This window comes from Amblyomma maculatum, chromosome 9 (genome assembly GCF_055883805.1).
Source record: "Amblyomma maculatum isolate TAMU_Amacu chromosome 9, ASM5588380v1, whole genome shotgun sequence".
In the NCBI taxonomy this organism is placed as follows: Eukaryota; Metazoa; Arthropoda; class Arachnida; order Ixodida; family Ixodidae; genus Amblyomma; species Amblyomma maculatum.
The window spans coordinates 49,975,120-50,000,861 of NC_139352.1; the positions used below are offsets into that span (position 1 = coordinate 49,975,120).

General features: G+C 47.4%; 1 protein-coding gene across 3 annotated transcripts; it reads left to right on the forward strand.

Annotated features, from left to right (window-relative positions):
- Positions 1-10,614: 10,614 nt before the first annotated feature.
- LOC146179029 (uncharacterized) lies at positions 10,615-25,170 on the forward strand. Of its 3 annotated transcripts, none has more exons than XM_084578743.1 (5): positions 10,615-10,967; positions 11,364-13,292; positions 15,266-15,456; positions 16,956-16,996; positions 24,181-25,170. In XM_084578743.1, exons 2-5 carry the CDS (start codon positions 11,374-11,376, stop codon positions 24,403-24,405), a joined length of 2,376 nt encoding a protein of 791 aa, XP_084434869.1. In that variant the 5' UTR covers positions 10,615-10,967; positions 11,364-11,373; the 3' UTR covers positions 24,406-25,170. The 3 variants fall into 3 exon arrangements, with proteins under 3 accessions (XP_084434869.1, XP_084434870.1, XP_084434871.1); XM_084578744.1 differs by having other exon boundaries at positions 10,621-10,967; positions 11,461-13,292; XM_084578745.1 differs by having other exon boundaries at positions 10,621-10,967; positions 11,464-13,292.
- The last annotated feature ends 572 nt before the right edge of the window (positions 25,171-25,742 follow it).

A 25,742-nucleotide genomic window follows, 5' to 3' on the forward strand; every position in this document is an offset into this window, starting at 1 on the left:
TAGCACAAGTATCGAGACTCAACATGGGGGTAGCGAGCTACAAGTACATCCAAGACTTCTTGACCAACCGCACGGTGGAACTGCACGCCGGAGACCTCAAGTTCCCCGAACACAAGCTCGGAAGCACGGGTACCCCGCAAGGTTCAGTCATCTCGCCGTTGCTCTTCAACCTTGTCATGATCGGAGTAGCGAGGGCAGTAGAGGGGACCGGCGTCCGGCATACGATCTACGCCGACGACATTACCCTGTGGGCGGCAGGTGGCACCGACGCCAGCATTGAGCAGCAGCTCCAAGAGGCTGTTACTGCCATCGAGCAACACCTTAACGGCACAGGCCTAGTGTGCTCGCCCGCCAAATCCGAACTGTTCGTCCTCACACCATTACAACGGGGACGGAAACGAGCTCCCCCTCGGGAGTGCGATCACATAAAGATCGTGGCTGCATCGGGGCAGCGCATCCCCGAAGTTCCCAAGATAGGGTCCTGGGCCTGCTACTAAACAAGAACGGCCGCAACGACGAGACCATCAACAAGATTACCACCAAGGCAATGGACGCTATCCGGCTCATACACCGAGTCTCGACACGATGGGCAGGCATGCGTGAAGACAGTCTTCTGCGTCTCGTCCAGTCGTTCGTGATCAGTCACATCGCCTACGTTGCGGCCTACCTCAACTGGCAGGCCGCTGACCGGACAAAGATAAACACGCTGATCAGGGTTTACAAGACGGCGCTGGGGTTAATGGGGACTACGAGTACGGCTCGGCTCCTGCAGCTCGGCGTCCATATAACACCTTAGAAGAAATAGCCAAGGCGCAGCTCACGGCGCAAATGGAGCGCCTCTCTACCACCAAGACAGGCCGCAGTATACTGACGTCCCTGGGTTACAATCCCCGAGCTCCCAGTCGGCAATCGTGCGAGATCAGCGATGAGGCGCGGGCTCACATCCACGTGGACCCCATCCCGAAAAACATGCACCCCGAGTACAACCAAGAACGGCGGCAGGCGCGGGCCAAAGTCCTCGTCGAGCAACACGCCCAGGACCCGCACGCCCGGTTCGTGGACGCTGCGGAATACAAGCGAGAAGTATTCGTGGCAGTGGCCGTTGCGGCGGCTACCGGCATCAAAACAACGGCAGCGAGCGTGCGGTGCACGGACGCCACAGACGCCGAGGAGGTTGCCATCGCTCTGGCGATCTCGGAGGCCGAGTGTCGCACCGTGCTCAGCGATTCGAGGAACGCTGTGCGCAACTTTGCCAAGGGGCGAGTGTGCGCGCCGGCGGCCGCCATCATCAGTAAGCTCCAGCTTCAAGACCGCGGCAACACTATCCGCATCAAGTGGTTCCCGGCGCACGGGGGAGATTGTGCATCCTCACCAAATCACAACGAGACGGCCCATTCGGCGGCGCGAGCGCTTACCTTCCGCGCCCCCGAGAAGGACCGTTCCGAATGGTGGTTCGAAACAAAAGACCGAATGACCAGTTACGAGGAAGTGACAAAATTTTATCGCCTAGCTGGACGGACAATGCCGCCGCCTCACCCGGCACTTAGTCGGGAGGAGGCGGTCATCCTAAGGCAAATGCAAACCGGGTCACTCCTAGCCCCGGCAATGCTACACGTCCTCCACCCAGACATCTACACGAGTGATATGTGCAGTGTATGTCAAGTGGGTCCGGCGGACCAATGGCACATCATGTGGGACTGTGCCAGGTTCCCGACCGAAGCTGCATCCAGGACATACCCGCCGGAACTTCAAAGTGCTGTGCAGAATACAGACAAGGACATGCAACTATGGGCCGTCCAGCAGGCCCGGGGTGCGCTCGAAAAGCACAAGCCTCACAACCCACCACAAACGGGCCAAATGAGGTAGTGCAGAGTAGGGCTTAACCCCGGGTAGACGCTTGGCCAGCGTCACGACGCTTTAACCCGTCGTTTGCCGGCTCCCTAATAAAGTTATACATACATACATACATACATACATACATACATACATACATACATACATACATACATACATACATACATACATACATACATACATACATACATACATACATACATACATACATACATACATACATACATACATAAGGTAAAAATTGGATAAATTCGATGGAAAAGAAACAGAGTGTGGAACTATACCGAAAGTGGAAAAGGCCCCGCCGGGGTGGTACAGTGGTAAGACGCCCGACTACTGTCCGGAATTCCCGGGTTCGAACCCGACCTCGGCGGCTGCGTTTCGATGGAGGCGAAACGAAGAGGCGTCCGTGTGCTGTACGATGTCAGCGCACGTTAAAGATCCCCAAGTGGTCGAAATTACTCCGTAGCCCTCCACTACGGCTCCTCTTTCTCTCTTTCCACCTCAACTCCCACCTTCCTCCCTTCCCTTACGGCGCGGTTCAGGTGTCCACAGACACAAGTGTGACAGATACTGCGCCTTTCCCTTCCTGTGAACCAATTATTATTATTATTATTATTAGATCAGGAAGGAAGCTTTTTTTGATAACTTAAGAGGCAATGCCCTAGTTTTTGAAGCTAGATCAGGATGCCTTAGAACACGCAGCTACACACACAAAAAAAAATTTAACAATGAAGATGACGCATGTGCTGTATATGGTAACTCAAGTGAAACAATTGACCATATGTAAAGAAGACAAAGAACGGAAAATGGTGCGGCATCGCCATCACCATCGCTTGGCTCCGGCGCCCATCTCTCGTGCTGAAGCTGTGCCCTGCGGCTGGCAATTCGACCCTGCTCTGCCCGAATTACTGGCAGCGCTAGACGTTCAAACGAACTATTAAATCCACATCGCACTTGGTGGAGGTGCGGGGTACACATCACGACGAGTGATTTTGTTGAGACGGCGATAATCAACACAAAATCGTATGGAGCCATCCTTCTTTTTAACTAGGACCACAGGAGACGACCATGGGCTACAGGATTCTCTAATTATTCCGCGTTGGAGCATGTCATCGACTTGTTGGGCAATAACACGGCGCTCAGTCGGCGACACACGATACGGCCGCTGATGGAGAGGTGGATGAGCGCCAGTGTCGATGAGGTGGGAAATGGTCGTCGTGCGGCCCAAGGAAGATTGCGGGATGTCGAAGGAGGAGCGGAATTGGTGTAGAAGGTCAAGAAGTTGCTCGGTGGAGGTCAATCTGAGGTTCCCTGTACTCATCTCGCCCTGGAACTTCGCAGCAGAACGTTGACTACACCAATGACGGAGCCGACTTCATTGCACCTACCTCCGCCCGTCACCTGCACAGGTGCGATTCGTCAACGGGACCCCGCTACCTTCAGTGGAAGCAGCGATGACGACGTCGACGATTGGCTGACCACTTACGAACGGGTCAGCCGTCACAATAACTGGGACGACAACCGTAAGCTCACCAATGTCATATTTTACTTGAGCGATGTCGCTAATCTGTGGTTTAGAAACCACGAGTCTGACTTTACTACCTGGGCGAGTTTCAAGACGAAATTTTCTGATGTCTTTGGCCGCCCCGCCGTCCGAAAACTCCGCGCGGAACAGCGTCTTCGGTCGCGACTGCAGCTACCCGGTGAAACGTTCACCAGTTACATTGAGGACATTGTTGATATGTGTCGTCGCGTTGACCCGACCATGACCGAGGCCGTTAAGATACGTCATGTCCTCATAGGAATTGATGACGGCGCTTTCAACATGCTCGTCGCCAAAGGCCCCACGACGGTCAAGGAAATCTACGACCTATGTCAAAGCTACGACGAACTCCGCAAGGAGCGTGTTTTGATTCGCCAGCCTCAAGCATCACTTGCTGGACTAGCCGCGGAGAGGGAGTCATCTAGCCTCTCTGAAAACATCAAGGCTTTTGTACGTCAGGAGGTCGCACGACAACTGTCCCTGCAGCCATATGTTAAGGAGTCGTCACCAACTGGCCTTGTTCCGGAGCTTCGCCGTGCAATCCAACAGCATGTATCTGAAGTCCTCCCTAATTCTGTTCCTCAATCACCTCCGGTCGCACCCTCAATGCCGTTCCCCACGCCCACAATTTCATCGTCCGGCGTTGCGCCACTGAGCTATGCTCCAGCATTCGCGCCGGCTCCTCCCCAGGTATTGCGTCGCTCATATGCCGAAGTTACTTCAAGTCCACCTCCTGAGCCAGCATATGCCTATGCTTCGCCCCCTATGCGTTCGGCACCAACAGCGTTTGCTCCCCCCTTGCGTCAGACACCATCTCCATGGCGCACTGCAGACAACAGGCCTATTTGCTACCACTGCGGCATCCCTGGGCACACTACACGCTACTGCCGGCGCCGAATAAATATGGCCTTTGCTGCGCGGCCTGCGCCACCTTATTTGGCCCCCCAATTCCCCGTCCCATCGGGTCATCCAACAGCATCCCCTGACCCTCCGGACTTCCTGCCTCGTCGTTCGCCATCACCACGTCGCCGCTCCATTTCGCCAATGCGCCGACGACCCGCTACTCAGCCGGAAAACTAACCGCCGCAGTTCGCGAGGCACGAACTGCGTATTCGGCAGAATTTCAAAGTCCTCGTCTTAATCCCGCGAATGTTACTGCTGTCATCGTTGAAGGTGTTCATACTCTTGCGCTCGTCGACACCGGTGCCGCTGTATCAGTTATCAGCCAAAAACTCTGCCGCTCCCTCCGAAAAGTGACTACGCCTCTCGAGGGACTATCGCTTCGTACCGCATCCGCTCACAGTATACAGCCGACAGCTATCTGCACTGCTCGCGTCGTCATTGCTGCAGCCTTGTACATCATCGAATTCGTCGTTCTCCCCACATGTTCTCATGACGTCATTCTCGGCTGGGATTTCCTGTCCCAGCATCATGCTATCATTGACTGCGCCAGTCCTCAAGTAGAGCTCATTGAATCGAGTGATGCACCGTCTGATGCCCTGTTCCACGAGCCGTGTCCTCGTTTTGCGACCAAACTCCTCGTAGCTCATGATACAACCATCCCACCCGGAAGCGCTGTTCTCGTTCCCCTCACTGCCTCTTTTACCACCGCCGCGACAGTCCTCTTTGTGCCCTCTGACGTTGTCTGCCGCCGCCGCCACTTACCGCTGCCGTTTGCCGTCCTTGACATGAACAACGGCGCTAGCACACTTCTGGTAGCCAATCCTCTTGCGTCTCCCGCTATGTTGATCGAAGGGGAGTGCCTTGGCCGCATCGAGCCCGTGGACCTTCTGTTCGCCTTTGATGATGTGTCATTCCCTGTTTGCCAAGTTGACGCCTTGACCCCAACTCGTGTGGCTTCCGATCCGCTACAGCGGGACCTTTTTGACCATTCTGTGGACAGCGCTCTAGAGCCGCGCCACCGCGAGCTACTGAGTGATAGAGGTCGTGTCTTTCTTTCCGAAGTAGTCCAAGAGCTCCTGTCGTCTTGTAAATCGATACATCGAGCTACAACTGCGTACCACCCGCAAACAAATGGCCTCACGGAGCGCTTCAACCGTACGCTTGGGGACATGCTCGCAATGTATGTTACATCTGAATCTGGAAGCTCGAACTGGGACCAAGTACTGCCATTCGTAACGTTCGCGTACAACACTGCCACCCAAGCAACAACTGGTTTTTCGCCCTTCTTCCTCTTATACGGCCGTGAACCATCATGTACTCTGGACACAATTTTGCCATACCATCCAGATGCCTCTGAGTACAGTGCTTTGTCAGACATTGTACAGAAGGCCGAGGAATGCCGTCAGCTAGCTCGCACGTTTACCTCCAACACTCAAGGCTATCGCAAAGATCAGCATGATACCGATACTCCTGCTCCCACGTTCCAGGCCGACAGCTTCGTTTGGCTATGCGTTCCTGCCACCAACAAACTAGACACCAAATACCACGGACCTTATCGCGTCTTGGAACGAACATCCCCTGTGAACTACGTCATCGAGCCAGTCACCCCTTCTTCCGACCACCGCCGTCGCGGCCGCGAGATTGTCCACGTTAGCCGCCTCAAGCCATATTACAACCCTCTGGTCGTCTCTTCTCCCTGAGTCGCCAGGATGGCGACTTCTTCACGTGGGGGAAATGTAAAGAAGACAAAGAACGGAAAATGGTGCGGCATCGCCATCACCATCGCTTGGCTCCGGCGCCCATCTCTCGTGCTGAAGCTGTGCCCTGCGGCTGGCAATTCGACCCTGCTCTGCCCGAATTACTGGCAGCGCTAGACGTTCAAACGAACTATTAAATCCACATCGCAATATTATACTCGAATGTAATGGTATCCATCCGGAAGTTAATGCAGGCGCTGTTCCTGAAGCTCTGGGGTTTGGAGCAACGTTTTTAGATTCAAAAACGTTGGTTTAGAGATACCAGTGGCCGGGTGAATAAACCGGCGGTGGAAGCTAGCGAAAAACGACTGGACGATTGGTGGTGTAAAAGCAGAGAAGTGACATAATGTTAGTAATGCATAAACAAAAATTTAATAAATAGAATGATATAGTTAACTACGCTAAAACAATAATTAGGATATAGGGAGAAAAGAGCATGATAGCTACTGCTACTATCCCGTTTCAAAGGGGACGCTCCTATATTCTATACATCCATCCATCCGTACCAGCTGCGCTGCCCGCAGCCTTGCGCGCTGTCACATATCTTTGGCAAGATAACTGCTCGCGCTGCATTTTAGCTCTCATTAAGTCGCAGCAGACGCGGGAGCTGCCCTCTACACCTGGCGCCTAGCCAAGTATCCTTCAGGACCCCTACTGTGGGAAATAAAGTTTTACCAAACCAAAGTCGCAGCAGACCCCCACCTATAACTGAAGCCATATAACTACAAGTTTCAGGTTGTGTAGCGAGTCTTGGACTGGAAGCGGCGCACGTATTTAACGCTTCTCGTTTGTAAATGCTTCTGCGTAGTTAGCGCAACTTAGTCTCGGACATCGCTTGCTCACAAAAGGAAACACAGAATTTCTATTCTAACATCAATTAAAACATGGTCTTTTATGGATATAAAATATATTTGTAATTTTTGGAATAAAGTGAAATGCTTCAGTTGTATTGGCATGCATATATGCATAGGGTTCTTTCTGTACACTTGCTGACAAGTAAACACGTGCGCGCAGTTTTATTTATATATTGTATGTGTGAAAAGCACAGGAAGCAAAGTAGCGCAACGCTCCTTTTATGTATATGTAATACCAAACCAGGCATGTGGCAGAATTGCATGAACAGCAGAGCACAAACGAGGTCTGCTTACAGGCGCGGCATGGTTTAAGGTGCATCGCGGTCTGTGATTGCACATCAGGCTTTGCCAAAGTAACCATCTCTTGAATAAAGAGGCTGACGAAGTTTGTTTATTTTTTTTTTTTCTCGCTCTCTCTCAGATTCACAATTAGGCACGAGACGCGGCCGGTTCATCACGGGGAAGCTCGTTGGTAATGCCGCTTGTATACGGTGAAACATAATATATATGCGCCCAATGTATAACTGCATCTATGACATGATAGCGCAAAAGGACGAGGGGCACAGAAAAGGTACACAACACAGGTGTGGAGTGTAGCGCCTGATTGTGTACATTTTCTTGTCCAAGCTTCTTTCTTTGCGCTGCACACTCATGTCATGAAGCACCGTTACCGACTCGATCGCCCAAGTATTCCACCCCTGTGACTAACTGCATGCTCCAAAAGTGTTTCTCGCGAACTAAAGCAGTTGGAGCTTACCTTTTGTCATTCCTATCGATGTTTCGTTTCCATCCTGCAGAATGCGTACGTAGCGTCATCTGGTGCAGTGAACATGAAAATAGTACGCTCATAATTGTTCTAGCGGTAGCCCCCTTTTCCAACAAAGCAAGTCTTCTCTGTTTGCACTGCTGCTTTCTCTTTGGCATTTTTCAGTTAAGTTTAGTGAGAGGCACTAGGGAAACAACACTCAGGCACTCGCTTCACCATTGGCGACACAGTGAAAAAGAAGGGATACAGGCGGGCACAGAATGCACGCACAAAACGCGAAGAAGAACCGATGCAATCGTCGCCGAGCAGCTAGAAGTGCGGAATGACTCGCATGTGTAATCACCTACACCGGAAATAAACCGCTACATCTTGGTGAACGCAAAAGACACACAGAAGCAGGTTTAACGTTTAACACAAACGCACAACACCAACAGACTGCCGTCTTCTGAAGCGAGAACACCGCGTCGTCTGCTCTGGTGGATGGATGGATGGATGAATGGATAGATGTTGTGGCCCCTCCCAACAAGCAGCGCCCTCTGCCGCTATCAATTGGCTTTCACTGGGAAGTTTGGGCAAGGTCAAGCGCTCGTCACACTAGCCAGTAATGCCAGTATTGATACAGTGCCTAGAATATACTGGCTAGTGTGACGACCGCCCGCGCTTCCCTATGGGCGAGGATGGCGCTCTTTGCAATGAACGCCAATCGTTAGCGGCAGAGGGCGCTGCTTGTCAGGAGGGTACCACCTGAGCAGACGACGCAGTTTTCTCGCTTCAGAATACGGCAATCTGTTGGTGTTGTGCGTGCGTGTCAAACCTGCTTCTGCGCGTCTTTTGCTTTCACGAAGGTGCAGTAGTTTATTTACGGTGTAAGTGTTTGCTCATGCGAGTCATTCCGCATTTCTACCTGATCGGCGAGGATTGCATCGGTTTTTTTTTTTTTTCTCGTTTTGTGCGCGCGTTCTGTGCTCGCCTGTATCCCTTCTTTTTTTACTGTGTCGCCAGTGGTGAAGCGCGGTTCCCGAATGTTGTTTCCCCAGTGCCTCTCACTAAACTGCAGAGAAAAATGCCAAAGAAAGCGGTGGTGCACAGAGAAGACTTGTTTTTTTTTGGCAAACGGGGATACCGCTAGAACAAGGAGCGTACGTATTACTGCGCTATTTGATATGCTACGTAAGTACGCATTCTGTACAATGGGAACGAAGCATCGATAGAAATGACGGAAGGTAAACGGCAACTGCTTTTGTTGGCGAAAAACATTTTTAGAGCATGCAGTTATATTCACAAGGATGGAAACCTGGGCGAGTCGGTAACGGTGCTCCATGGCAGTGTGTAGCACGAAGAGTGTACACAATCGGGCGCTACAGACAGCACCTGTGTTGTGTACCTTTTCTGTGTCCCTCAATTGTCCTTTTGCGCTACACATATGTCATATGGATGCATTTATACAGGGTCTTGAATATTTGGGGGCTGGGATTTGAAAAATTCCTATGCAAAATCTACTACCCCATTCGAGCTGAAATAACGTTCACAACGTAGCAATATATCGTCTACGTTATGTGATAAGTGATTCAACATCGGTACTTGCCTAGATTTTCCGAAATCGGCGAAAAACTGTTCTCAGCGGCGTGCACAATTTTCGCAGAAGAGTCGAAACGCTGCTTTGACATGGTACGTCATCTGTCGAGCAGTGAGACAAGCTCCATCCCGGCCGTCAGCGCGCTTGCCTCGCTGCACCACAGATGACGCTCCATGTCAAAATAGCTTTTAGACTCTCTTCTGCGAAAATTGTGCACGCCACCGAGAGCTGTTTTTTCTGGATTTCGGAAATTAGGCAAGCACCGATGTTGAATCACTTATTAGATAACGTAGACTATATTTTGCTACTTTGTGAACATTATTTCAGCTCGAATGGGGTAGTAGATGTTGCATAGAAATTTTTTAAATCCCAGCCCCCGAATATTCAAGACCCTGTATATTAGGCGCATGTTTCACCGTAAGCGCGGCATTACCAACGAGCTTCCTCGCGATGAACCGGCCGCGTCTCGTGCATATTGTGTATTTGAAAAAAAAAAAAAAAAAAAAAACTTCGTCAGCTTCTTTATTGAAAAGATGGTGATTTTGGCAAAACCTTATGTGCAATCACAGGCCGCGATGTACCTTAGCCACTGTAAGTAAAGGTTCCTTCATGCAATTCTGCCACATGTGCCTGTGTTTGTTATTACATATACATAAGAGGAGTGTTGCGTGACTTTGTGTCCTGTGTTGTTCCGCATATACAATGTATAAATAAAACTGCGCGTACGTGTATATTTGTCAGCAAGTGTACAGTGCGCAGAAAGAACCATATGTCAATAAAAATGAAGCATTTCACTTTGTTCCAGAGATTACAAATATGTTTTATATCAATAAATGCCTATGCTTTAATTGTTGTTAGGATAGAAATTCTGGGTTTCCCTTTGTGAGCACGGGATGTCCGAGACTAAGATGCCCAAACTTCGCAGAATCCTTCGCAAGCAAGAAGCGTTAAATACGTGCGCCGCTTCCAGTCCAAGACAAAACACACACCCTGAAACTTGTAGTCAGCGGCTTCAGTTATAGCTGAGGTCTGTTGCGACTTAATGAGAGCTGAAATGCGGTGCAAGCAGCCATCTTGCCGAAGATGTGAGAGCGCGGTAGGCAGCAGACAGCGCGGCTGGTACCCACCCAGTTTGCAGCGCTCCTGGCGGCGGCCGCCGGCATTCATTGCACATGGTGCCACCCGGGAGGCCTCGGTCGGCACACTAGCCAATATATTCTAGGCACTATAGTATTGACGCCGGACATGACAGCAGCGAGGGACCGCCTCGTCATATGCTGTATATGACCCCTGTCATGGAGGAATTTTTTTTCTTTCTCCACAGTTTCGGTTGCGAGATATGTTTCGTCCGCTACAAAGGACATGACCTCATGATCATCATCAGCAACAACTAGCTGATCCAGAACTTTGTGACTTTGTGATCCCCCGATACAAAAGGGAATGGCCGCATCAGCATCAGCATCATCAACCAGGCAAAACTAAGCGCTCACCACAACCGGAAGTAGATTGAGTCAGCTGTATCCGTTTCAAGGAGCCCGCCAGTCAGCGAGTGCAGCGAGCCGCTGGGCTGCCCGAGCTGCGACAAGAGATAAGCAAGCGGCCGGTTTCTCGGCAGCGGGCTGCCGCGATCTGAAACTAACCGTGCTACTCCGGCCCGGGTTCACAGGGTTCATGATACTTGTCGCCCCATCGACGGCCGATCGGTGCACGGGTAAGGCACACCTTATGCTTGGATCGCGCTGTCAGGCTGGCTTGCTCGTGTCCACTGCTCGTGCTTCTGCGTAGCCTAACGTCGGGGCGTTGAGGTTCGACGAGGCGCGGGCAACATACCGTTGTCGCAACGTCTGCGCTGCATGCTACATACACTCATGTTTATGCATGGAATGCATGCGCGCATCGCTTGCGCTTTTGGGAAAGCCTTGGGCCGGGCATACATCTGACCGGCGTAATTGCAAGGCTCCGTTTATGCTATCCTAACGATTAATCGCGCACGCTCGCTAACGTAATGCTCTTTCCCGCCGTTTCTTTCTGCATCAATCCCCTCCCAATCTTTCTGGTCTGCTCACTACCATGCTGTCTCTTTCCTCGCTCTGTCGCTTTGCCTCAGCGCGCAAGCCATGTCTAAGCAAAGGAGCAACTCCAGTGAGGCTATGGTGAAGTTTCTGAGGGAGCGAGTAGAGTCAAACCAGGGCATCTCGCTCCAGAAGCTGACCGGCCACCTGTCCCAGCTGCCGTCTGACCTGAGGACCAAGTACGGCTGCTCTGTCAAGTCCCTCAAGATCTTCCTGCAGCAGTTCCCGAAGGTGTTCGTCATCCGCAACCAGAGCAACGTGTACGTGCGCACGAAGAGCCGGCGGACGACCTCTTCGCTCAACGGAAGCATGGAGAGCTTCATGACTTCTACCTCGGACCGCGGCACGGACGACGATGAGGTCACATGCTTGACCAACGTCAAAGGCACCGTGTACCGCATATTCAACGTCTATGGCTTCATTGCAGTCAAGTACCCAATCAAGACCAGCGTGTACTTCGACGTGCAGGCCTTCGAGAACGCCGAGCACAGCAACTTGCCGTCGTCGGGGCTGCAAGTGAACGACGTTGTTATACTGGACGCCAAAGTGGGACCCAAGGACTGTGAGGCCAAATTCCGGGCCAGCCGCGTCATGCGCGCCAAGAATGGGCTCCTTTCTTCCACCTGTTCCTCGCCAGCTTCCCTCAGCGTCAGCGGCAGTGGTGGCGGAAGCGGGACGTCGATGACATCGCCCCTTGTCGATCAGGATGGCGTCATAGAGACGGTGAAGGCAAATTACGGCTTCATTAAGTTCGGCCGCAACCAAAGGGAGCGTGCCTTCTTCCATGCCAACAACGTGGACAAGTCGGTGGGCAGGTCTATCAAGAACCTGCCAGACGTTTTCACTGTCGAGGACAAAGTGCGCTTCAACGCCAAGCCTAGCAAGAAACCATCGGACAAGGTAAAGTGGGAGGCTACCACAGTCTACTTAAGCCACCGTTCCGTAGGGCAGCGGGGGACCTTCGACTCCGACGATGAAAGTGGCAATGAGGTGTTCATGTCCGACGACGAATCTGACATCCAGGACCTTCTCCAGGGGAAGCTTAACGATGGTGATAGTTGTGACGCTGATATCGACGAGTCACCAGTGGGTTACGCTGATTGGGACATGACATCAGTTAAGGGAGCGTCCAGTGATATTTCTGTCCAAGGAAAACTGGATCTCCTATGTGCCTCAAATGAGTGGGAAGCAAAGCGGAAAGTATCCGGTGAGCGAGGCTTCTTCTACCCAGATTCAGAGACTGACGGAAGCGTGAGGTTTGGGCCCAGTCAGGCATCTGTAGCTTCTGCGAAAGCAGATGTGACCTATCAGGATGGAGAGCAAGTGGGCAACCTGCTCTGGGAAGTCTGTGATGGGCAGGAAGTATGCTTTGATGCCGTCGAAGCCGAACACGATGTGTGGGTTGCAACACTAGTGTGGACAGGGAAGAGGCCTGAGGGATTGCCACATGTCAGTGATAGTGAGGCCATTTTCAACAAATTTACAAACAAAGCTGTGAACACTGAGGAACCAGTAGCCAACAGTGAGCAGGAGCCAGGGTGGGACTTCGGTGAAGCGGACACAGTCCGAAATATGTCCCCACCACCGAGCCAGTTGTCTGTCTCAATATTCACCAATGCTAAAGCTACTATTGTGAAGAGCATGGAGTGCATTGGAATATGCGTAGTTCAAGAGCGTAAAGCTTCCAGGAAGATAGAGTTCACGAGCGACTGCTTTTACAAGAATGGAAGCATCTTCTTAGGTGATCTTAATGAGCTCCTTCAGGAAGGAGACACTGTGAACCTTGATTATATGGTTGGTGTCAGTGCCACAAGAAAGGAAATTGTGCACTGTGATCTTGTCTGGCAAGGAAAGAAGCCAATAGGAGTTCCACAGCTGAGTCCTGAAAAATTTGATCAAAGACTCCGCATGGAAGTGCATGCTGCAAGCACTTCCACTCCATTTGAAGAACTTGAAACAGAAGTGTAAGTGACTGAGCATGGTTTTGAATTCGTAAATGCATGTGCTTGTTGCCAGGTACGAAAACCGAGACATAGAAGTTTTTAATGCAGTTAATCAGCCACAAATAAGCTCACAATTGTGTGGCTATATTTCGTAGGTCAGAGGCCGGAATGTATGAGGCCTTTAGAGACCTGCAGTACATTGTCGGGCCTTAGTAATGCATTCTTAGTTATTCGTTGCATGTTTTACTAATCTTAGGTTGTAGCTTAAGGTTACTAAAGCATGCCTAAACCGTTTCGCCTTAAGTTAGATGTTGTACAAATTAAACTTTGAGGAGTTAATGCGTCTATGTACCCTAACATGACGTCTGCTTGATAGAGTGTGTGTGGCCAAGTGAGGTAAAGGCCATTGGCAAAGGCGGGTGTTCCCCTCGTTCAAGCAAACACACATGACATCGAAGCTGCTTCTGCTCATTCAGTGCAACTGCAGGAAAGCTAGACACCAGGCATAACAGGTGGATCGTTTTGAAGTGGCAGAACATGGTCAGGTTGCATGATAATTCGAGGTACTATTCGTGTGATCAACTTGTTTCGCATCTACATCAGTTATCCGCAAAATGTTTGAATATTTTATATAGATTGCTTGCACTTGATGTCACAGAGCACCATGATGGTAAACCACGCAAATCTTTGGCGACAAGGTCAGTTGTTGGGCGAGTTGGTGACGATGTTCCATATCTACAGCGCGATAAACGGGACAAGAGAACACAATAACGACAAACACAGCGCTGTGTTTGTCGTTATTGTGTTGTCTTGTCCCGTTTATCGCGCTGTAGATATGAAAATCTTTGGCAGTACAGGCCTTAATGGGTATTGATGAGCTTATATACAAGTGCACACCTTCTTACAGTTCTCCAAGTTCACTAGTGTGGCATTTGCTGTGATGTTGGTGCAAGCTGTGTATGGAGGTTATTTTTCCTTTCCTATTTTCATTCACGAAGTTTATGCAGTGGTCTGCTTGATCTTGTGCAACAATTCACATCTTCCCACTTTCTTCTTGCAAATGAAAGAGTGCAGTCAACTGATAATTCCTACTTAAAAAGGACCAGTAGCTTTGTCTATATATATATATATATATATATATATATATATATATATATATATATATATATAGAGAGAGAGAGAGAGAGAGAGATGCTGATAGGACCAAAGCATCAAGTCAAATAGACCAAAAGCTGAAATTAATGAGTTACTGCTATGTCATTTTGAGAATTATTGCTAAATATACTGCTTTGTTGTGCTAGCATGTTTCTTAATGTTTTACCATTTGGGATTATTGGGTTTTTTTGTATTTGCACTGTAAAAAAGGCTGTGTTGGCAGGCACACTGTGCAACAGTATTGAATGGCCTGCCATCATTTTCTGGCTGTGTTGTCCGGAATATATCTACACAAGAACTGTGAGACCAAAGCAATGCAAGTTTTATCCCAGTGAGCGAAGCATCTCTTGTTTTCACAATGCCAAGTTGCATCCTCTCCATATTCTTTTTTTTGATAATGTTGTTTGTTGCCTCAGGGCATAAAGGATTCATACTGAAAAGTTTGCGCATGGACACTAAGACAAGAGAGGATGCATGTCAGTATGCGTGTCAACCAACTAGCCCAACTTTCCGCTCTCCTAGGCATAAAGGATTATCTGGCAAGTGTTTTATCCTTCAGTAGTAGACATTGTCGTCATTCTTTCCCTGGTAAAATTGCATTATGAAAGTAGCATGTTTCATGGAATCGGGCTACATACTCGCAAAAAGCCACAATCACTTGGTGTATTGTGCAAGCAAAATAGTGCAGGAGGAACATGTTAATCTGCTTCTACAGGTAATGCAGCAATTGGCACATCTTAAGCTGTTCTTGCTTGAAATACATGTAATTTTTCTAGATTTTACCACAGAGTTTCTGATGTTGAGGTCACCTCTGCGCTTGTTCTTTATTCCTCGAGCAGTGAACGAGCAGACGAGGCTTCTCGTACGCCATCCCAAGCAGCTTCTGACCTGGCACTCTCTGAGGATGTTCTACCCAGCAGACAAAGCAGCTCCGTGTCAGTGACGAGCATTCCTGTGGACGGGCTACCGTCAACATTGTCAAGTCCTGCACGTTCCTTGCGTGGTCCCCGGCCACCGAAAGAAGCCTGCGGTGCGTAACATGAGGGTGGCTGCTGTTGCCAGTCCACATATTCGGTTATCTTTGAAAGCAGTGAAAGCATCAGGCAGTACGGTTGTGAATAAGTAGGGAAGTGGTTCACATCTTTGGCTTATGTTATCTCAACAGTGTGGTTGGTTTTCATGAAACTGCTAGTGAGAGTGAACTCTAGGCACACCGTATATTCGTCATTGTCATCACGTTGTGGCAACTTGGGAGTGCCTGTATAGTTAGATACAAGTTGTAAAAGCAGCAGCCGGTGACAGTGAAGTCCACGGCATCCTGTATTACTCTGTCAGCCGATCGCTACCACGTCGAAATTTTCGAGCACAGAATTTTATCTGGGGATCGGCACTTGGTCTAGGCAACGTGAAAGGCTTTATCAACAGGCTGCTTTTTGTCCTAGAGGAATTCTTCGTGGCAGTCGCTGCAGATTTGAGCTGTGTCCTGCTGTTATTAAAACAAACTCGCATAGGACTAATTCTAGGAAAAGGCGAACAATGTAAGACAATCTGATTGGTTTCTTATTGAATTCAGTGTAGAAAAGAATCATTAATACTTTTGCTAGAAAGCTATTTTCTTTGTTGTATTCACATATGTTTGAGCATACCCAGCATACTCTTTTATATGTGTATACATTTTGAGGCACCATTTTTAACCCGTTATACATCATAAGCTGCATGCCTGTCTCATATTCATACCAATGGAGCACCAGCCGCACAAGAGCTTTGAATTTTAACTCTCACATGTTTGGATGCTTTTCTGCATAGTGTTTTTTCTTCTTTCCCTCATTTATGCAATATTTTCGTGCTGTATCATCTTCTTTCCTTTGCAGTTCCTACCGTATCTCAATTTAGACTTACCTATTCTAAGGTGTACAAGAAGGCAGAAAAACTAGGGGAGGCCAATACTCAACACACTTTCGTGGTTTAAAATTTCTGCATAGTGTTTTTTCTTCTTTCCCTCATTTATGCAATATTTTCGTGCTGTATCATCTTCTTTCCTTTGCCTATACAAGTTAGTTCCTGCCGTATCTCAGTTTAGACTTACCTATTCCAAGGTGTACAAGAAGGCAGAAAAACTAGGGGAGGCCAATACTCAGTGACACGTATGAAGCGGATGGAACCGCCTAGGTCATGGGTTAGAAATGTTTTATTTTCTGCACATAATTTGTTTCGTTTTCATAACTTTGACTTGAAACTCCATGCAAGCCTTTTCCCTAATGTAAAGAGGATGATGAACATGTGATGTAAGGAATACAGGTTCCTTAACTGCTCACTTATGATGTGCTATCTTTTCTCATTTTGTTACTCAATTAGGTGTTATAACGTTTACACATACATTTATTTGCTTCATCTGCCTTGTCCTGGAAGCATTGCAATCACCTCCAGCATGTGTTTCTCATTTAAAGTGTTGTAGAGTTGTATATTTATTTTTGTTCTTATCAAATTGAAGGTCCTTACACGCTTGAATTTGTTCTTATTTAATTTCAGGCAGCATGACAGCGGCTTCAATTCTTACAGCGGAAGCAAGTGTGAGTATCTTTTGTCTTACTTGTCTACATTGTTTTCAGCTAAGGAAGAGCATATATTTGTCACATGTTTCAAATGTTATTCATCATACCTATCTTGACAATTATTAAGTGTCAGTTTTGAAGTGCTCTTTTATCACCTCACTCGTCAAAGCAAAGATTACCACTGTTGTGCCAGATCCTGTTCACTGTGAAAGCATTTCTTTGCTTCATTGTTTGCGAAGGCAAGTCGTTAGCTATTGTGCCGCCGCCATTGCCGGGACAACTTGTCTTTATAATGCATTTAAGTGGTCAGGGCGACTGCCTTACTATTAGGGCCCACATTCTATCAATGTGATGATTTGAACTCGATGATAATGATAAGTTTCCTGGATTGTGCAGAGTTTGATTTAAAGGGATCCCGTTTTGAGACACCGTGTGTTTGACAGGTGAAGTGACTCAGACTTAGTCGCAAGGTTATTATGCTTGACACTGCAATGCTTTGCAAGTCTAGGCTAATGACGTGTACTGAAGGCAATGCGAGAAGGATGCCTGCAGCATCTGGTGCAAATGCAGCAAGGATTGACGTCGGAGCTTTTGAGACAAGTAGGGTAAATAGAAAGTGTTAGACTGACACTGTACAGAGCAAGGTCCAATTGTTCAGACTTGGCAGGAAATTGGTGGCATGGATCTGTTGGAGCATTTAAATGATGTTCTTGTGCAGAGTTAACGCTTGTTCATAAGCTGATCCCGGACGTATCGAACCCGGACATATTGAAATTTTTTCACACGCTGAACAGTCAGACCTTGCCCGGCAGAGCCATATTCAGAAGTGCAGCACCGCTGAAAGCGTGTGCCGAACCACTGTCAGTGGAAGGTTTGATATACCAGGGCCTGTATAATGAGTTTGCGTCATTTTCAGAAGTGTCATTTTTACTATTCTCATCTGCTTCCGATTGTTGGAAATATCGAGTCTAAAAGTGGCGGCAATTGAACCGACATCCGATTCCAGTGTTTCCACCAGTTAGGGGACTCGAAGTGAAGGCGAGAGTTACACTTCAGAAAACGATGCAGACTCGGAATAAGGTCCCAGGTGTCCCAGCTAAAATGCAACCAAAGTTTTAAGAAAGACGGTGTGCCCTAGCATAGTGAAGCCTGGTGAGGGCTGTTGAGAATCGCTTGGCTTTCTGTATTTTTTTTTTCATTTGCTGCAGTTATTTATTAGCAGACTAAATTGACTCGGTTATTGCCTTGAGAAACAGAGTGTCACTGCTAAACTTGCAGATTGTCTCAAAGAAGCAGCTAGGCGTGTTGCTTCTATCAAGCTAGCATTTATGGAAAGTATTTTATTTACTGTCCGTGAACAATAGCACATGCCATAGAAAAAAAGCTTCTACATGACAGTGAAGTCTCTTAAGACACGCTTCAGATAGCAAAATCGGCTTTTCTTCAACATGCTCATTTTGATAAAACTTTGTGTGCAGACTGGCGAGTGATTTAAGATAGCAGCTGGTTATGAGAGAGCTTACCTTACTCACCCTCCCACCTAAAGACCTATGCGAGCTGGTTCCATCTCACCCTCTCGCCTAAAGACCCTAAAGGCCAATGTATAAAGCTACATAAATCGTAACTTGATGGGAACAATGCATGCTGACTGCTTTTGAGATAACCTACAACATTTGCATTGACACTTCATTCAAGCCATAACTTAATGTTAGATTAATTGGCATTTGCTAATAACTAACTTTGACTAACGAAAAAGAATACTGCAGACTGGAGTAGGTGACTCTCAGCCGCTCTCAGTTGGTTTCTCTGGCCTTAGGCACACCGTGTATTTTAAAACTTTGGTTACATAATTCAGACATCCGGTCACACGAGCGCCTCTTCATTTCGCCTCCACCGAAACGCAGCTGCTGCCAGCTGCGTTTTGGTGGAGGAGAAACGAAGAGGTGTTCATATGCTGTGCATTGTTGGTGCATGTTAAAACTTGCAAGGTGGTCGAAATTACTCCAGAGCCCTCTACTACAGCACCCCTTTCTCTCTTTCCACTTTCTCTCCCACTCCCACCTTCCTTCCATGGTTCAAGCGTCCACAGAATAAGTGTGACACATATTCGCGGTATGACATTGTTCACAACACTGGTAGCTTTAGCAATGCCAGCTGTTACAGTTGAATATCATTTTTGCTGCAAAAAAAGAAATGCACATTATGGTGTCAAATATTCGTGAGTATTAGTAAGCAGGGCAAGCGTTGGGCCTGACACGCAAAAAAAAAAAGAAGGAGGGGGATTTCTTTTGCTGGAGAAGCAAAGCCCTGCGTAGATGACACTGACCGAGCTTTTGAAATGTAAGTGTGCAGGTGTATGAGCTGTCTGGAATTTGATGTAGTTTACATGTTTCATTGCAGACATGTCGACTAGTGTTTGTGGTTTGTGGGGTTAACGTCCCAAAGCGACTCGGGCTATGAGAGACGCCGTAGTGGAGGGCTCTATAAATTTCGACCGCCTGGGGTTCTTTAACGTGCAGTGACATCACACAGCACACAGGCGCCTTGCTTTTTGCCTCCATCGAAAAGCGGCCACCGAGGCTGGGATTCGATCCCGCATCCTTGGTCACAGTAGTCGAGCACCCTAACCACTGTACCAGCTTGGTGTGTACATGTCAGCTAGTCTATGAGCCTATGAGCTATGCATAGTGATCTGCACATTAAAGTCACATAAATGGAAATGGATGGATACCATGCTGATGTAGCCTAATGTGGTGCTGGCATTTCTCCTTAACAACAGATTTCGTTATTTTTGCCCCTGACATTAGGGAACTGAAAACAAATGCTACAACTCTTTTTCTGTGTTATGCTCTCATCGTCGCTCCTCTGAACTGACTCACCGTTAACTACACTTTCAGGCAGGCTGAGCTTTAAAGAATGGGATGTGGTGTCATTCACTGCAAACGTTGTATGTGCATATAATTGCAGGCGTTGTTTTTGTAGGCAAACTTTTCCCGCGTGTGCGGCTGCAGAGAGCTCAAAAAGAATGAAGAATGCAGTACTGAATATACCTGCTTCTGTTTTTGATGTTAGTTACCCGATATGTTTTCTGAAATGAAATCTCAGAATCTCACTTCACTATTCTTAACATTATAATTTAAACTTGTTGGGCATATATTAAGTACAGCAAAGTCTTGTTAAAACGACCCCTCGTTAATTCGGAAATTCGAAAACAATGCTCCCGGCCGACTCCCATGTAAGTCTGTGGCGTCGGATGCTCGTTAATTTGGACATGGGCAGGCCTCACTCGGACGGGCGATTGGCCGTGTACGCGTGCAGCGAGCGATCACCGAATAGACCTTACCGAACCTCATTTTCATGAAACATTGGTGCCCGCCCGCGGCCTTCATGCGCACGTGCGAGACGTGAAAACAGTAGTAGGTTCCTCATTGTAGAACTCATAGTTTCTGTTTAGCTTAATTTCACGTCATCCCGCGACTGCAATCGGCCGCTTGCATCGGCTAGTCGCGCCGTTTCGGACACTATCCACTTCACCGCGATGCTCCACCGTGTTGATTGTACGGTGAAGCACCCTTAAAATTTGAAGGAGTATTTCAAGTGGCACCACGGAGAAAAGGCTAGCAGAGGTCTTTACGGATTTGAAGTAATGTTTCAGCATTCCCGACAATGTGCGTAAAGTAACCGGAAAAAAAAAGCTATCATTCTCGCCTGGGGTTTATCTCAAATGAAGACAAGCATCATACAGATGCTCACTAGATAAAATTACTGTGATGCAGAGGGATTTCGACAGGTTTTTTCGAGCCCATTCGATAATTCGAAATTTTTGTTCTGGTCCTTGTAGTACGAATTAAGGAGAGCTTACTATATTTGTTCTCATTTTCACTACCATTGTGGGTGTTGTCCCAAATTTTTCATTAGTAATCACTCCCATTTGCAATCCTTGTCATATGGCAGCACGAAACGGAGACACCTAATGTATTTTAACCACCGAAAGCATCTAGGTGCTCTGCTGTTTGACACAATTCTTGTACTGTAGTGCAGCAGTAGCGTTGAGAAAAGTTTGTACAGAGGGGAAGGCATAGATGTACGAGGATTTAAAAAAAAGAAAATACTACTCATCTGCTTAGAGTGCATCTGTGCGGTTCCAAGCTCTGTAGGTAAGAGGCTTGGCATGTGCACTGCAAGAAAACTTAGCGGTCACTTTCATATTTGGCAGAGCTAAGTGTGCTCAGTAAAACACGTTGTTGGGCTAGTTGGTGCATTGCATGAAGTAAGACTAACCGGCCAAGAAGACGCACACAGGAAAAATCGACACAGCAAGAAAGAGGCTGGACTACCAACTGAACTTATTAGCAAGAACGGGGCTCAAATATATAGAGGCGCTCAGTCACATGACCTTTCCACAATCGCCATCACATCCTTCCGTCGTGGTACCACAATTCACTTTCATCGTAACTCCTTTATCGTACCTACGCTTACCCAGTAATCACTACATACATATAAAACTATAAAACAACACTATCTATGCAAAGCTGCGTCAGAAGGAACTAAAGTCATACACAATACAAACATTACAAACATTTTTGCGCGTGGGTATTAAACCATGAATCAACGCCATGGTAACGGGCACACACATATCTAACAAGGCCTGGTGATTACAAAACAGATTGAATGAACCTGATCAATACACTCACGTACGGCCTAGTGTATTGATTTTAATGGGGTTACAGCCTTTCAGAATTCATCAGGTATTAGTGTGGAAAGTTTTCTGTCACTTTTAGAGTTTTACCTTGGCTCCACCTTTGTGTATCTTGGAACAAAGATTTTTATTCAAAAAAGGGGAATTTGCATAGGTTCCTGTGTCGCCCCAGTGCTATGTAATATATTTTTGTCTTCTATTGACCGTGCCTTAGCACATTCTATTGACAACGGCTCTGTCCTGCGAATTTTTAGGTATGTTGATGACTTTCTGGTGATTTTAAAGACTAACCGTAACTTGACGCATGCCAGTAGGGTAGAAGGAATCTTAAGCCTGTTTGGACAACAAGGAATAGGCCTTACTTTCACCCATGAGATACCGGAAAACAATTGCCTGCAATTTTTAGATATTAACATCAGCTTTTCAAAAGGACGTGCCTGTTGAATGTATTTCCCCAGAGCTAAGAAAGAATTGCTGCCTTACGCTTCATCACATTCTAAGACAGTAAAAAGGGCGATCGCTTCTCTTTGCTTGGAATCGGCGCTGATCAAGTCCTGCGCTCACATGATGGAAGTAAGTTTTAATAATCAGATTAACAGACTTCAAAAGGCAGGCTTCCCGTGCTCTGTTGTGTCTGCAGTAGCAGAGACCCTGTTACAAAAAATGAAAGGCAAGAAAAGCTCCACCGCTAAGCCTTGAAAAGGGAGACCACAGGTGGTCCCTTATACGCACCGTGTCGCCCACAACCTGAAAAAGGTTGCAGCCAGGTATGATGTGCCTGTCGTATTCTCAGCCCCGAGAAAGCTGAGCGGTTTGTGTGCACGCATCGGGCGGAAAAAGAAGCCCCAGTGCGAAAAGAGGCATGGCCAACCCTTTGTGGAATGTGCGGTCGGTGTGGTGTATGAAGTACCACTGACCTGCGGCAAGGTCTATATAGGCCAGACGGGTCGTTGTATTAACGACAGAGCACTGGAGCACTCGAATTCCCTAAGGAATGGAACCGGGTCTAATTTGCCCCTTCACTGTAAAGAGTGCAGATGTGAGCCGGTGCTTGACGGCATTAAGATTCTCGGCAGAAGTCGCGACAAAATAGCGCGTGAAGTTCTTGAAGAATTTATGATAACACAGAAAGGAGATGCATGCTGTAGTGATTGTTCTGTTGCCTTACGAAGTAAGGAAATCAGGTTCATTCAATCTGTTTTGTAATCACCAGGCCTTGTTAGATATGTGTGTGCCCGTTATGACGTTGATTCATGGTTTAATACCCGCGCGCAAAAATGTTTGTAATGTTTGTATGTGAATGTTTGTATTGTGTATGACTTTAGTTCCTTCTGACGCAGCTTTGCATAGATAGTGTTGTTTTATAGTTTTATATGTATGTAGTGATTACTGGGTAAGCGTAGGTACGATAAAGGAGTTACGATGAAAGTGAATTGTGGTACCACGACGGAAGGATGTGATGGCGATTGTGGAAAGGTCATGTGACTGAGCGCCTCTATATATTTGAGCCCCGTTCTTGCTAATAAGTTCAGTTGGTAGTCCAGCCTCTTTCTTTCTGTGTCGATTTTTCCTGTGTGCGTCTTCTTGGCCGGTTAGTCTTACTTCATGCTAAGTTTGCTATGTTGACTTTACTGTGCTTGGAACATTTAGTGCGAGCAATTTGACAGCTGTGAGAACAGTCAAATTTTAGGCCGGTTACAAATTTGCTGCTGCAGTGATGATCGGTGTAATTTCTGCCAGCAGGCACACAAAGCTGAAAGTTCCACATAATCACACTAGGGAGGCATGCAGAGTTGACGTATGGACAGGGTAAGCAGTAACCAGTAGAGCCAAGGGTGTGCACTGTACAGAATTTTCACGTCATTCCAAGACATGGCTGTTCACAGTCCAGTGTCTTCCACTGGCAGTTCTGGATAGCTCGGAAAATTCTATTTGTCGGAGGGACTTCTTTTGAGCTGTAATTTGTCTCTGCAAACTTGCGGACTGTTGTATATTGCCACGTCTAAGTCAACCTTTTAACACTGAAGCAAGTATACTGGCGTCTAGGCTAGTATTTGTTGAGCAGTGGCCAGTATGATGTGCAAACCGTACTGGCACCCTGTCCTGCCAGAATGCACAAAGCTTCTTTTGAAACTGAGAAAATTAATTCGTACGTGCCAGTTGGTTGGACTAGCGAGAATTTACCTGGTTCACCTGCGGTGACAGTTTTTTTTCCATACGAGTGGTAGAAGTACGAGAGCGTTTCCGGTTATCTCCAGAGCATGCCATGGCCCAAAAGGATAGAACCAGGCTATTTAGTCAGGACGTATCATTTCATTGCCTTTGAAATCCGCTTTCCCTCCCTTGCCCGTGTTGCAGTCTCGTCATGACATGTGACCAAGACATTTGGAGGAAAGACATTTCGATTTTCTTTTTCTACCAAAGGCTTCATGTTTACGGGGGTGTTGAGTTTATTTGGAGATGAGTCATGTATGGCAGTATATGATACTTGAAACACTTTCAGGACGACGTGCTCCTACGTCTGGCAAAGATGGTGGCGGCCGAAATTACCGCCGAGCGAGAGAGGACGCGAATCGTCCTGCATGACATCGGCGTTCAGACCACCGAAGATCCTTGGACGTCTTCGCTGACCAGCTTGGACGGCATGACCCCCCCCACACTCGTCAGCTCAAGCACTCAGACACTATCAACGGGAGGCATCAAATCGGAGGAGCTGTTCATCAACTGACCACACCAAGCCGTTCTCGTTAAGACTTGTAGTGCACGCCAGGAAGTGGCGGCACGGTGTTAGAGCTGTTTTTTGTTTCTGTTAATCTGAACACTCGCTACCAACTCGCATGCTTGCTAGAAATGCAAAGATGTGAAGAAGTGTCTTGTTAACGCGTTGCTTTACACTGCTGAATACATCTGCCAGCTGAAGGGCAAAGGCAGTGCTTTCAATATGTACTGCATTCCAGAATATCATGCTAACTTTTTTTTCTGCGCTGTTATTATGGAACACCGTTATCCACTACTAAGGCACGGCACCCTTAATGTGAACCAAAACAGGCCGGCCGCAATCTCATGACGGCAGCGGAAAGGCTGTGTGAATACTCCTAAGTGCTATTTGAAGTGGCAATGTTAACTTCAGAGCTCATGTCAGCACAAAAAGAATAAAAAAGTGCTTTCATTTGTATTGTTAATGTACAGAAACAAGCAGTAGCGGGTTTCCCAGGTTCTCGGACAGCAGCTAGTTCTTTGCGGTCTAATAAATGGTACTAACAACATGCACTCATGTGCATAGCATGTCTGCGAGAATGCATGGAGAGCTTTTATAACAAAATAAAGAAGCTGAATGTTTTTAAGTCTTAGTGGATACACCACAACAGTTCGACAGATAAGTTGACATTTGTTGAAGTCTGTTCATGTAACCTGATGCTACTTGTGGTTGCAAGGCTGCGCATTCTCAGAAGTTAAATTCAGCTGTTTTTACAAATAAAATCCAAGCAGCAAGTGGCTTTTTTTTTTTCTCTTCATTCATTCATTAGGGTGTCTGGTAAGCAAAAACACATTGGAATCACCGCCTCATTTGCCAGTTTAGGAGGCAAACCCGAATAATAAGTCCCTTCAATGAACTACGTTCTGTTTTGAGTGCAGAGATGAAACAGGCAGTGTTTGTTCAATGTTTAAGTAGTTATCTTGCTTACTTATACTCAACAAGTACCACACAAAGAAAAAGTGCAACATCCATCCATCCATCCATGTAGTATTTGCATCACTAGTGCAAAATTCCACTCTGAAATTCCACACAATTTGTTCAAACTGCGTTAAACATATGATTGCTCTGTCACGATGGACAAATGGCGCTTTCAAGATCGCTGGTGTGGAATGACGACATTGGGCCCTGCATGAAAAAAGTAGAGCTTCCGTTCCAAATTCAAAAGAATGTCCCTGGCAGGTGGCAGTTTGCAGGTGGCATGGTAGGGCACCGAGTTGATGGGCTGCGAGATGTCGTGAAGCTTTACGACATGGCAGAGTCTGCAGGAGCTGCCAACTCCGGTAGCTCATTTGAGATTGGAGGGAAAG

Bases quoted from the DNA above. Each gene is read 5' to 3' on its own strand.
- LOC146179029 (XM_084578743.1), top strand. From the start codon at position 11,374: ATGTCTAAGCAAAGGAGCAACTCCAGTGAGGCTATGGTGAAGTTTCTG. The intron at 15,457-16,955 runs GTGCGTAACATG...ATTTAATTTCAG, and splicing joins GCCACCGAAAGAAGCCTGCG to GCAGCATGACAGCGGCTTCA. The intron at 16,997-24,180 runs GTGAGTATCTTT...AAACACTTTCAG, and splicing joins TTCTTACAGCGGAAGCAAGT to GACGACGTGCTCCTACGTCT.